This window comes from Acomys minous, assembly GCF_964271855.1.
Source record: "Acomys minous genome assembly, chromosome: 3".
In the NCBI taxonomy this organism is placed as follows: domain Eukaryota; kingdom Metazoa; phylum Chordata; class Mammalia; order Rodentia; family Muridae; genus Acomys; species Acomys minous.
The window spans coordinates 96,222,054-96,236,178 of NC_140485.1; the positions used below are offsets into that span (position 1 = coordinate 96,222,054).

At 43.9% G+C, this 14,125-nt stretch overlaps 1 protein-coding gene across 2 annotated transcripts in view; it reads right to left on the reverse strand.

The window, feature by feature from the left end:
* Positions 1–7,452: 7,452 nt before the first annotated feature.
* METTL24 (methyltransferase like 24) overlaps positions 7,453–14,125 on the reverse strand; it is a 114,883-nt gene continuing 108,210 nt past the window's right edge. For both annotated transcript variants that reach the window (XM_084774481.1, XM_084774479.1), the window contains exon 5: positions 7,453–12,293. In XM_084774481.1, coding sequence (XP_084630607.1) covers positions 11,979–12,293 — 315 coding nt within the window. In that variant the 3' untranslated portion in view covers positions 7,453–11,978. The remainder of the gene's footprint in view (positions 12,294–14,125) is intronic.

The following is a 14,125-nucleotide window of genomic DNA, read 5'->3' on the forward strand; positions in this document are numbered from 1 at the left end:
TGGCTATTTGGCCCAAGTATTTGTAAATATATTTTGAGTATCATGAGTCATTATCCCAGGAGCTTCTGTCAAGGAGGAAAAACATGCCACCTTAATACAAATCATAACGTAAATATCTGTGTTTTCCAATAGTCTTGGGCGATCTCTGTGAAAGGGTCATTCAATCCCCAAAGAGGTTACAACACACAGGGTGAGAAGCACAGCTCTAGAGGCACAGAACCAAAAGAACAAGTATATGTGTTAGGAGACTTTATTAAGTCAGCTTCCTTTGAAATAGTAACACCAGCTGTATCATGCCCCAGAGACCAAGAACTCTATAGTTGCTTGGTCTTTGAGGCTGGGTAGCTGAGCAGTCCAAATCTCACCCAAAACCTAAAGGGTTTCTGGAGAGCCACTGGTCCTCCATCACCCATGGAAGCCTGGGAACACTGGCTTCGATATCAGCAAAGGAAGTATCGTAGCATCATAGAGCAGCAACACAGGATAAAATCACTCAGCAATAAGAGGCAGGACCAAACCACCAGTCGGCAAACAACCTTCCTTCTGCTACCCCCTGTATATCCGGGCTGCTAATAGGAGGTGCTGCCTACATTTGGAGTGAGTCTTCCCACATTAATTAAGACAGTCTCTATTTCTCAGGTTTCCCGTACAGCTGAATCTAACTTTCTAAGCATCCTTAGTGTCCGTTTTCCCTTTATCCATCCTCTCCTCCCTGCCCTACCCTCTCATCCCTCTCTGCACTTAAACTTCCCTCTGCCTTATTTCCTCTTTATGTCCCCTGTGTTGTACTATATTCCCCTCCCCCCTAAGATGTCGCTTTGCATTCTCACCCAACAGCCCCTTTCTGGTTGCCTGGACTCTGTAGGTATTCCAAGTCACTAAACACACATACATGTGATCAGCATATGAATGATGCCTTATGATGTTCATCCTTCTGGGCCTGGGCTATTTCACTCACACAGTATGGCCCTAGGACCATTTTTTCTTACATAAAAAGAGTTCAGGAATCCAGTGTTACTGCCTCCTCTTCTTCTTCTTCTTCTTCTTCTTCTTCTTCTTCTTCTTCTCCTTCTTCTTCCTTCTTCTTCTTCTTCTTCTTCTTCTTCTTCTTCTTCTGTTTTTTTGTTTTTGTTTTTCGAGACAGGGTTTCTCTGTGTAACAGCTCTAGCTGTCCTGGAACTTGATCTGTAGACCAGGCTGACCTTGAACTCACAGCGATCTGCCTGCCTCTGCCTTCCAAGTGCTGGGATTAAAGGCATGTGCAGCCACTACCCAGTACTGCTCCATCTTCTAAAAGATGTTCAAAGGTCCAAATTGGTCGTAACAGAATTCATGTTAGGATTTTGATGTTCATACTTTCCTGTATTACATTTGGAGCATTTCTGCAGGTCTATGTTCAGATAACTTTAAACTATCTTTATCTGTGCCTAATCCTTTTAATCCATTAGATTGCTCAATTCAGCCACAGTTTTCCTTTTCGGGGGGTGGGGGTGGGGGTGGGGGTGGGCGCGTCTATTTGCACTTGTTTATATGCCTGGGTTTCCTACCCCCATAGTCTCTTGTTTTCTTAAGATTTAGATAGTATTATATCTTTAATCACGAACTTTTTTTTTTTTTAGATTTATTTTAGGGAGGCACAGTGGCACATGTAATCCCAGCACTCAAGGAGGCAGAGGCAAGCGGAATGCTGTGAGTTCAAGGCCAGCCTGGTCTACAAAAGCAAGTCCAGGTCAGCCAAGGCTACACAAAAGATACTCTGTCTCAAAAAACAAACAAACAAACAAATAAATAAAATAAAAATATAAAAAGATTTATTTTTGTGTTTGTGTGCATGTATGCAACATGTGTACAGGTAGCTGTGATCTACGCTATGTGAGTGCTGTGGCCTGAACTCTAGTCTTCTGGAAGAGCAGCAAACACTCTTAACGCTGAGCCATCTCTCTAGCTCCATATTCTACACTCTTTAAAATGTTACGGAAGGACCAGAATGCGTGGTCTTCCTCGGCTACAGTTTAAGGGCAGCCTGGAAAAGCTAGTCAGTTTCCTCAAGTACCTGGGCTAAAATCCCCAGGGTTTTGTTGTTCGTTAGCTCTCCTTCACAGCGCATCATTCATTTCCTGATCAGTGTGACGTTTTAGTACGAATGGGTCCTGTTCTCCGAGGAAAGTCTTAGTAGCCTGGGTTGGTGAAGAGTCCCTTCAAAGCATTCTGCATCTGCTTTTATCATGTCCCTCTGAGGGTGTCGCCCTTAGAGCCATGTAGTTATTGCAATCCCTCAGCGTACGGTTCTGTTCATGTGTGATGAAGATCAATTCCACTACTTCAGTCCTTGCACAAGCTTGAAGCTTATTTCTCATGAGAAGTTTCTGTTGCCCTCAGCCACAAGGTAAGCTTCCTGGTGCTGGTGGGTCTGAAGTTTGTGACCTTCCCTAACTGCCACCCCCCCCCCCCGCCCTCCCGCCTTTCTCTCTCTCTCTCTCTCTCTCTCTCTCTCTCTCTCTCTCTCTCTCTCTCTCTCTCTCTCTCTGTGTCTCTCTGTCTCTCTGTCTCTGTCTCTCTGTCTCTCTGTCTCCCTTTCTCTGGGGTTTTATATGTCTTAAGACTTTGTTCTTGGGCATCCAGTCACACACGCCCCATACTCATGCCTCCTACACAAATATACATACGCATAGATGCTTGTATGCATATGAAATAGCTTTAGGGCTATTTATAGTTCTGTTTAACATACTGTCATGTTACTGGGACAGTCTGAAAACAGAAGTAATAAACTAGTACAGTCTATAAATCCTGAGTTCTAGTCTTAGAACCATGAGTTTACGTGACCCAGAAAGGCATTTCTCCTGCGAGCACATCTGCTTCCTGAAGAGCCATCAGAATGGGTCCCCCTCTTACCTGGGCTTTTTTTTTTTTTAATGCATAAGAGTATTATATCCTATAACTTCCTTTCCTGGCAAGTGTCTCGGTCCAGTCAAGCTTCTGTAACAAAACGCATTAGGCTGAATAATTCATGAACAACAGATTTATTACTTGCCATGTTAGAAGCCAAGATGTTCAAAAGTAAGCAGGAGCAGGCCAGTGTCTGATGTGGGATCACTCCCTGCCTCAGACACAGCATCTTCTTGCTGAGTCCTCACATAGTGGGAAGCATTCTCCCCAGGCCTCTTTTGAAGCACCCCGACTCCAGTCATGAAGGCTCTACCCTCTTAACCCATCACCTCCCATGTGCCTTGCCCTTACCCCAAAGTACTGGTTATCAGCTTTCAGGGCAAGTTTGCAAGGACACCCAGATCCAGCAGGCACACAATCAAGGCTCCCTCCTGTCACTGCCAACACCTCACCTGATCACAGGAGTCAAAATAATGAGACAGTCCAGCAAGAAGACACTTTTAAAAAATGAAAAAAGGAAAAGCAAACAGTCTGACCTAAAAGAAGAAAACGGATCAAGAAAGATGGTGACTTGTTATAAGATGAAGCTAGCTAGCAGCAATGTCCGGGTCTCCTTACTCCTTTGGCCCTACTGTCCCGTCTCCACACTTAAATGTGTATCTTAAGACTAAGACTTAAATCAAAATCTTTGCGCTTTTGTCATGCTGGCTCTGCTCATCGGGTAAGGGCACTTAGAGCCAAGCCTGAGGGCCAGTGTCCGGTCCCATGTTGAACCCACCTCATGGTGGGATGAGACGACTGACTCCTGAAAGTTGTCATGTGCCCTCCAGATGTACCCTGTGACACACGTCTGCACGCACACGCTAGAGTTAACAGCACACAATTACTTCTTCCTCTGGTGAACCTTTCTCAGGTCCCCTCACACCAGAGAAGGCCTCCGCTACTTCCTCTGCCCACAGAGAAATTTCCTTGTCCCTTACATCAGCTTTGAAAATATATAATGCCCTTCCTACCCCGGCTTTTACTCTAACTGCTGCCTTTCTGTACCTGCTTAAATTTTCTAATATTTATACCAATAAAGACACTGAGGTAAAAACCTGCTAGCTCAGCTAGGTAACTGAACTATATACAAAATATCTATTTACAAGTCTGATTCTACAACTAAACTATTAGCTCTTTAGAAATCTCTATCTGTGTCATTCTAGACAGAGGACCCTGAGCTATACTGCGAGAGGGAGGGAGGGAGAAGGAGAGGGAGGGAGGGAGAAGGAGAGGGAGGGAGAGGGAGGGAGAGGGAGGGAGAGGGAGGGAGAGGGAGGGAGAGAGAAGCTTTTAGAGACACACCCAAATGACATCTCTTCAGGACACACCTAGCATCTAACTGCAGCTGACAAACACAGTATCTATGTAGGCATATATATTTTGCTAACAATTAGGTTTTCTATGTACAATAATCAAATATTCTGTAATACCTTTTTTACTCATTTCATCTTATAAAAGCAGTGTAGCTTGACTCACTAAAATTATATATATATTAAAAACTACTACTGAAAGTAGATTTTAAAATATCCTCATCTGAAACACAAAACAACAAAAGGTAGGAATGTGAGGCAATGGAGGTAGCTTTAGTTGCTCCACAATGCTTATATATGTCGAAGTATCTTGTACACAATAAATGCTTATGATTTTATTAATTTAAAAGTGAAATATTCCATGAAATGTTCAGACATACTTACACAAACCTGAACAAGGAAGCAAGGTCCAATTTCCCATAAAACGAGTATGACTAGTACTGTGGTCCTGAGTTTCAAGGGATTGTCTTCTAGTGTAGAATGCCTCAGCTTCCTCATTAAGAAGCAATGACAGGCTACTGTGCAGTGTTGGCAGGCAGCCTCCAGGACATACCTCAGCACTATGGCTAGCTTCTCTTCCGTCTGTCTTCCATCTTACTTAGGACTGAGTACTGAGCATACTGATAGCTCCTCCTGGGTGGACATATATAAGAAATGAAAGTCCAGGTGTATTCTGTGAGAAACCACAGTTTACGTTGCAATTGAAATATTATTAACTGTACAAGAAAGTATTTCTAAAACACTGGGATGAAATCGGGGAAATCCCCCACCTGTAGGTGAGGCCTCCAGCTCCCTGGCTCCGTGGACGGCTCTCCTGCCTTTACTCCTGGATAATGTCTGTCTGTCCCAGAAGACCAAGAAGCAAGGGCCACATGCGCACCCTGGAGCCCCAGTGTTGACCGTGGAGTGTTGGCTCTGTTTTTTAACAATTAAACTTTATTATACAACCCAACTAGCATACACAAGAAGGAAAAAAAGGTTAAAGGGACAGAAGAGTGAACCTTGCGGTATCCGTTCCACGAGACGGGTCCTTAGGTGTCTCTCTGTCCCGCATGTTGGTCCGGCCGGTTGCTGTTCTCCATAAGCTCTCTCCTCGCCTCAACTTGTTGTTGTCTTCTCCCCACCTTCCCAGTCACGTGCAAAGGGCGGTCTCCTTCTCCCTTCGAGGGTCAATTAGGAAAACAATAGCCACGGTGGGGTTCCCAGGTCGGCTTCCTGAATTCCAAGCCCAGGAAGGCTCCAAACAGTCTGTCACAAGGTGCACCAAGGGTAAAGCCCGCCAAGATTGCTTTCACTTGTGACAAAGCTTAATCTTTCCCACAATGGAGCCTGCTGGGAACCTGTTCAAGAGGTGTTCATTGGGTGTAAATTTCAAGTGCTCTTACAAATAGGAATTTCCTGTACAATTATTAAAATTATTTCATTATTTCTTATTGGAGATTTCTGCCATTTGGAATATTTAAAGTACTTTTAGAGATTAGATTAGTTCCTAAGTTTTCACATGTTACTTTCTATTTAGACGCAGTTGTTATTTTGTTGTTTGTTATGCTGGATTTTTTTCACTCCAGACTGAAAGATCCTGACCTGGAGATCTTAGCCTTGGCCTTGGGGAAGTGAAAGCTGCATAACGATCGAATTGGATGAGTATGCTACCAGTGAAGGCTCGGTTATTAGATGATCCTTCTAAGAACTGGGAGAGTCAACCCAGTCTTCCTCGCTGCTCTCTCTTTGTATTAATTCCCAAGAACCAGTCATTTCTGAGTCAATCCATACGCTACAATATTAGTACATATGAGTCATAGCTGTGCTGATGTATTTTGGTGCTAATTAATAAAAGGCAGTCACACCTGGGCAGGGCAAATGAGAGAGGTGTGGCTAAAGTTCCTGGGCATGGGGAGACGGAGAGAATCTTGGGAAGGAGAGAGACCCTGAGAGAAGAGAGAAGAAGATGGCCGCCATGGATTAGATGGAAGAGAAGCACGTGGCTGGTGTGGATGGAGGATTTGGCTCAGATGAAGAGCATTAGCAAGTATATGGGATTATGGATGGGAGGCAGCTTGATAGAAATTATTAGAAGCAGATGGAAATGGGATTAGGGCAAGTATGGGATACCTGCCCCACTATGGGAAGTAGTTTAGGGAATTAATATTTGTCCTGCCCCAGGTTAACTAAAGCTATTTTAAAATATAACACGTGCCTGTGTCTTGATTGATTATAGTAGATTATACTGCTCTAATAATAATTATAGGCCTAATGATAAACATTATTAGGCCATATGGGTAAATTAACAACAATATTACTCTGTACGGAGAATATTTTTGATTTTGTGACAAAGAAAAGTAAGATGATGCAAAGCCCATTCTATCAAGAACACATGTGTGTGCGTGTGCACATGTGCACACGTGTGTGCATGTGTGCGTGCATGTGCGCGCGCGCGCGCGTGTGTGTGTGTGTGTGTGTGTGTGTGTGTGTGTGTGTGTATACAGCAGATTTCTCCTACTAATTCATAGTGATGGGATAGTGTCCTGTGTACACTAGGGCCTCTGTATCATCTATCTGAATTTAAATTTGGCCAAATATAATCCCTTAATCTTACAAACAAGCTATTAAAAAACCTTATATGAGACGAATATGAAGCTTCTGGTTTTTATAAAGCATTTCTTTAAGACTTTTTTTTTATCCTTTTATTTATGTGTATGTGTGTGTGAATGTCTGGGTATGTGTATGTGAGTGTGGGTGCCAGGCACATGCCTTTAACATCCCCTCAGCTCCAAGAATTTCTTGTTTCCTATACATTGTTCATATACATATACATATTCATATACATTGTTCATATACATATACATTGATAATGTAGCATTTTCCCATATCATGCTAGACATAAAGTATGGCATTAAGCCTGCTTGATTTATTTTTCTTAAGAGCAAAAATATAATAAAAGTATTTCAAAATTTAAAATAACCTCTAAATCGAGACTGTTTTAAGGATTTGCTGGGTCTTATGACGGTGGCTTCCTAACGCTAAGGTGTTTCTCTTAGTGTAAATGAAGGAAGCTGTTCAACATAAGGAAGTGCCAGCAATCAGCTAGTATAAAATAACCATTGCCTATCTTAAAAGCAACGTGGGGAGGAAACTGGAGGCAGGAAGTGAGGCAGAGGCCATGGACGGGTGCTGCTCACTGGCTGGTTTAGTAGGTGACTTTCTCAATTGAGGTTCCCTCTTTCCCAGCAAGTCTGGTTGTGTCAGGCTGGCAAAACATCAGCCAGCACACTGCCTAAAAGGCAAGCATGAGAGCCAGGCATGGTGGGGCACGCCTTTAATCCCAGCACTCTGGAGGCAGAGACAAGCGGATCTCTGTGAGTTCGAGGTCAGCCTGGTCTATAAAGTGAGTCCAAGTCAACCAGGGCTACCCAGAGGAACAGTGTCTCGAAAACCACCACCACCAACAACAACAACAAAGCCTACATTTATCACCAAGGGACAGATGCAGTAGTTGAGTGTGCAGGTGCCCTTGGAGGCAAGCCAGGATGAGTCTCCATCCAGGCTTAATCCAACTTTGCATAATCCAAGTATTTAACACTTAGGAGGTCACATCTTGGACCACGCTTACTAAAAGATCTTATATCCAAGGTAGAAATGCTGATGTGAATAACAGGTTTGGATACACTGTAAATTCATGAAATTGCTTTTCTTCCACCCCATGTAAATATTACTGGAGTGACAGTCAATTCTCGTGTAGGTTTGTGCCCTTTCCCTGGCTCAGCTCATCTGAAACGTATCAAATGACAAATGTGGCGACTATTTGTACTGTAGCCTATCACAGCCACATCCAGCATGCAAGAAGAGGGGTTTTTTTTTTTTTTGACTCTCACACTGTTCATGCTAAAAGGCAACTTCTGAGTCTTTTGCATCCTCCTATTTCATTTGCCTCCAAAAGTGCAGGCAGTCTTTTTGAAGTAACTTTGATATTTATTAAATTTGAATTTTCTGGATCATTTGTGTCACACTGCTCCGGCGAGTGTCTGTTAAAGGAACGTGTACCACAGATACTCACATCTCGGCTTTCAGCCCTGGAGAACCATGCTGCGGTTGCAGTCAGCATCCTTCCTGCAGCTGGGAGGAGAGTACCACGCACCTCACCTCGACAAACAGGAACAAGAGCACCGCCCAGGCCTGAAGAAGCCTTTCCAGCTGCCGGACTTACCCTGACAGCAAAGGTATTGGGTCCGCATCTTTCCTCACCACGCCTGCACCTGCTAGCCTTACTTAAATTAAGTCCGATTGGAACCAACTTGCGGCACTGTGTAAGTGTGCTGATTCTCCTCCTTGGGTAACATGGATGCAAAAATGGCCTTCCAATGAGCATCCAGTGTTCACTACACGGTGCAGGAAATGGAGTGCGCTCCCCATAGGATCTGATGGGGACTGTAGATTCACATCCCATCTACGAGCTGAGTGATGGGGATACAGGCTTTGTAACCTCTAACTTTCTTTATCCATATACCTGGAAAATGATACTTCCTTGTTGGGTTGTTGAGAGAAAATGGAATGACTAACGACCGTGGTGTCTGGTATATCTGTAAACGCTCAAAGAGTGGTAACGCTTGATTTTGTTGCTTGGCGTGCTTGGGTTTTTGTTGTTGTTGTTTGTTTGTTTGTTTGTTTGTTTTGTTTGTGTTGTGTCCATGATGGTGGCTCTTGTTTTTTCTGTCTCTCACAAGCCACTTGCATTACCCCTCCTCTGAAAGCAAATATCAGAGCTGCAGTAGCCTGACCTACCTCTCAGAGTCAGCATCATTACTTCTCCATATTGGAGGCGAGGGTGTGGCCAGTAGATAGCTCCCTAGAGGACATTTGACACATCTGGGTGGGGTTGTTGCTCCTGTCCTTTAGCAGGTAGAGTCCAGGGTTGCCGCTAAGCATCCCACAGCACATAGGACACAGGACACAGGATAAGTCCTCCCACACTTGAAGATTTTATCCAGCTCCAAATGGCAACGCTGCTGAGATGCTGACCCACACAAGCACAATCGATTCTAGAGACAGGGAAGCCATAGCAACTATCAGATGATCTATTGTAGATACTGAACTATCCATGAAGAAATTAACCATAAATGCCACAACCGTTGCACAGGCTGCCTGCTAACTAACTGTTGCACAGGCTGCCTGCTAAGTAGGTCTGGGTTCTGGTTGTTGTTGTTGATTTAACAATACATCCATTTTCACTTTAGTCATTCATATATAGCATTCTATATCACTTGTCTGGAACCTTCAGTGCCTTAAATCTCCAATTCCATGCACTAAAAATCTTGCTATAGGTATATATACATTTAGGGATTGATCAGACTGGACACTTAAAATTGGTGCACTCTATACATTGCTGTATACGAATATTTAATATATATATATTCCACTGCATAAAACTATTTTTTTTAAATTTGTGACAAAATCCAAACAAAGGCAAAATGTTTCTTTGGAAACGACACCATACAAACTAACAGTACAAACGTATTTAGAGTATTTATGGACCCTCCTGTGTTCATGGACAGCCAAAATACCTGTGCACACTGATGAGACTGAGCCACCATTGATTATTACATTTATTCCAGCTGGTCTTCTCAATCCAACCCCCCTCCCTTTTTTTTTTTCAGGTACTAGGAGTCTAAGAATCAAATCCTCATATTTTTAAAAATTATCACAACTAACTCAGAAATTCTGTTCTTGTTGCAGCTCCAGTTAGTGAGCTGGTCCCAGTCTAATACCTGCCAGATCCTGTTTTGAAAAAATGTTATTTTCAAAGCCCAAACCCAAAAGCCAGACCAGGACTATCTGAGGGTAGAAGCAAGTAAGACAGAAAAGCCCGAAAGAAGGATGGAATGTGACAAGAGTCAGGATTCCACGGCCTCCTACAACGTTTTGAACAATGAACATACAGTTTTCATACTCTGCATGTAAAAAATATGCCTCCCAACCCTTAACTTGGTTTATTTTTATATTGTCTAATTAGCGTAAAACTTTTGAAAATCATTCACAGGACAGACTATTTGTATACTTAAGAATTATAGATATCATTGAACCCTTGAGAACCTACTTGTTCTGCTTAATTTAAAAAGTAAAATAAAAACTTTTGTGAAAAAGAAGTGAAACCCAAGGCTGAGGCCAGAGGATCAAAGGTCAAAACCAGCCTGAGACTTCTGCTGACTTCAGGACCATCCTGGGCTACACAGCAAGACGGAGGGGCAAGGAGGAGAAGGGAGTGAGGGAAGGAGGGGCAGAGACAGAGAGGTCGTTTGACATTTATGGCGTCCTCCTTGACCCCTTGACCCCTTGACCCCTCCCCGAGACAGGGTCACCCAATGTAACCCTGGCTGGCCTGCGACTCACTATGCAGTCCAGGCCAGTCTCGAACTCACAGAGATCCACCTTCCTCTCCCTCCCAAGTGCCAGGATTAAAGTGTGTGCCACTATGCCCAGTTTACAATTTATCTTTTGAGGCTAGGCCTCTCACTGAACTGGAAGTTTATAAATTCAGCTAGGTGAGCCTGCCCAGTGAGCCCCAGCCTGTCTCCAGCCCACTGTCATCACACACACACACACACACACACACACACACACACACACACACACACACATCACCACCCCCGCTGCCACTACTGTGGTTACAGAGGCATGCCTGGCACCTGGCTTTAAGATGCAAGGCGTGCAAACTCAGGTCCTCAAGCTTCTGCGGCAGGCAGTGAGGCAGTGTACTAACTGAGCCCTCTCCCCATCCCTAAGAGAGTGGATTTAAAAAGATTTCACAGCGCAGGCAAGTGTGTGGTGCCAAAGTCCTGTTTAAAGGCTGACAAGGCAATAGCAAAGCCGCTTGGATTCTGCTTCGTGTGTAGTTTCACAGGAGATGAAGTGTGTTTACCGCCGCGTATGAAAGAATTTTGAGCTGAAGTTCTTGAAGTTCTGACAGAACCTGATGGATCTAAGTTTCCACGGAGTGGAATCAGCAGTTCTTAAGAGAGCTGTAGCATGGCCTCAGCAAAGGCCGAGAAGGAACGACTGAAGGCCACAGGCTGCAAAGCACAGCTTTGATTGGCTGGACGAGAGAAACCTAAGGGAAGCTAGCTAAAGTCAAAGGAGTGGCCCGATTCGTTTTTGCGCTTGTTTGTTTCGATTGTTAGTTAGTTTGTTGAGACAGGTTTTCACTAAACATATCGCTACAGGTTTCTCTGTGTAGCTCGGCTGTGCCGGAACTTGATCCGTAGAGCAGGCTCGCCTCGAACTCAGAGATCCGCCTGAGTGCTGGGACTTAAAGGTGTGCACCACCACTGCCTGGCAGAGTGACCCAACTTAAAACGAACAGTGCATTTTAAAATCTGATCAACCTAGTAAAAGTATAAATCAGTAAAATTTCATTTTAATGTAAATTCGTGAACTATGGATACATAATGAGTTTTAAGGTAACAGGAACCTGGCATGTGCCTGGTGTTTCTACCCTCCAAGTGAGAGTGAAAGGGGCATACCCTTACTCCGTGAAAGGCAAAAATGCAAAGGTCTCAGCCTGGTGATGTAGATGTTCACCTGTGCTGCTGCGGCTTGTCAAGCCCAAGGCTTCATGTACTGTGGAGACAATCCCTACCACGAGCAGGTAACAGGCTAGTGGAGACCAAAGACCTAACTCCATGACTGGAAGAACGGACGCGTCTATCTGCGAATACATCTTTGTGCTGTGCTTTGTGAGGCTTCATCTTACTTCCATCTTGTATTCACCCAGCACAGGGTGTAGCAGCTGCTAGCATTGAAAGTGTCTTTCTTCAGGAAAAGCTGAGGTTTAGATAAGTCTCTATAGGTGTGAAAAAGTCTGAAGTCCCTCCGCTGCAGTTCCTTGAGGAGGCTGTACCAAAACCGCACCACACTGCTCTCGCTGCCACTGACCTCAAAGCCAGGCCAGTGGAGATGAATCTCAAAGAGGAGCTGGCCGATCTGGTCAAGGACATCCTCCAGAATGAGATTTTCTAGAACTTTCCATTCTGCACTTTCCAGGTCTGCCTTGAGAACATCAATCTGAAACAAAGCAATAAAAGGAGATTCGAAGACCTGATCATATGATATGGATAACGCCTCTATACCATATCATATTGCATCTTATTATAGCCTATTGCATCATGTCATATCTACTTCCAAAAGCAGCAAAAATTTTAAATCTGTAGAGCTGGAAGTCATTTCCAAACAGTCGTTTAAAAATTCAACCAAGATTTTTCACACCATATACCTTGATCATATTCTTTCCCGTCCTTCAATTCTCCCTCAAGATCCAAAAGGACAAATACTGCACGTTTTCTCTTCTATGTTGATGCTCATGGTGTGTTTCAACTCAAATACCCACGGGGCCACTTAGGACATAAATTTCCAACCTTACTTCATATTGTTAATGAATACAAACAGCCAAGTGCCAGCGAGCACATAGTGGACCCTCTTGTTTTCTGCCCAGTGCCAGCAGGTGCCTAAGAAGGAAAGGCCAGGGCACCGTCATCGGAGAGTCCCGTGCCCTACCGGCTTTCTCCACCATCTTTGTGCCACTCCAAGGAGCCCGGCCAAGTCCTGATAGAACGGGAATCCCAGGAGGGAATGACAGGCGTTATTTGGGGTTTCTAAGCATTGGAATCATTATTCTACCATTTCTTTTTTTTTAAAGTATATCCCGGGATAACATTATAAAACAGAACAAATAAACAACAACAAGCCATGAAATATCTGCTTATTTAGTGACGCTTGCTTCCTAGGTGAGATGAAATGCTAGGGAGAAGATGGGACGGCAGAGATTATTTTGCGATTAATAAAGTCTGAGAGTCAGCTCCTTTCTGCTGGCTTTGCACAAAGTCCAATGGAACAATAGGATTCGAGATTCCCCCCGAAAGAAATAAAGTGGGGTGCTGTGCCTCTGTGGGAGAGCACTTTCCCAGCAAGCAAGCATGACACCCCTAGTTTCAATGCCCAGCACCATAAAACAAAAAGTTACCACTACAAATACATGCCTGGTCCCAAGCTAAGAGCTTCCCTTTGCAATGTCCACTTAATTACACGTCAGCACCAACGAGAGGGTAATTGTGTTAGTGCGGTGGTGTGTGGAATAACAACGCCCCCAAAGACTCATATATTTGAATTGTTGGTCATGAGGGAGCGGTGGCACTACTTGAGACGGACTAGGAGGTGTGGCCTTGTTGTTGGAGGAAGTGCGTCACTGGGGGTGGGCTTTGAAGGTCTGAGGTAGAACTCTGAGTCACCTCTCCAGCACTGGGTCTGCCTGCTGCTATGTCCCTGCCTATTAAAGAATGGACTGAATTTCTGACACCATAAGCCAGTCCCAGTTAAGTGATTCATTTTATGAGTTGCTGTGGTCCTGGTGTCTTTTCACAGCAATAGAACACTGACTAAGACAGTGACCTTAATTACCATTTATGAAAAGAGACTCAATGAGTAACCTACTTCAGTCCCACAGCAGGAAAGCTAGTGGTGAAATATGAACAGTTAGTATGTCTTAACCTGTGGTTGTGTGTGTGTGTGTGTGTGTGTGTGTGTGTGTCTGTGTGGAAGCCAGAGGTCAACATCAGGTGTCTCCACCTTATTATAATTTTCTCCATCTTATTATTTTTCAAGATGGAGTTTTTTGTTGAATCATCCTTCCAGGAAGCCACCGAGGAAAGCATAATTCAGTATTCTAAGTTTTGGGGTAAATGAGAGTCAGTGAGGTACTTGAATCATTATCATTAAATTTTCAGAGTACTTTTCATTTATTTATTTATTTATTTATTTATTTTGGTTCTTCGAGACAGGGTTTCTCTGTGTAGTCCTTGGCTTTCCTGGACTCCCTTTGTAGACCAGGCTGCCTCTGCCTA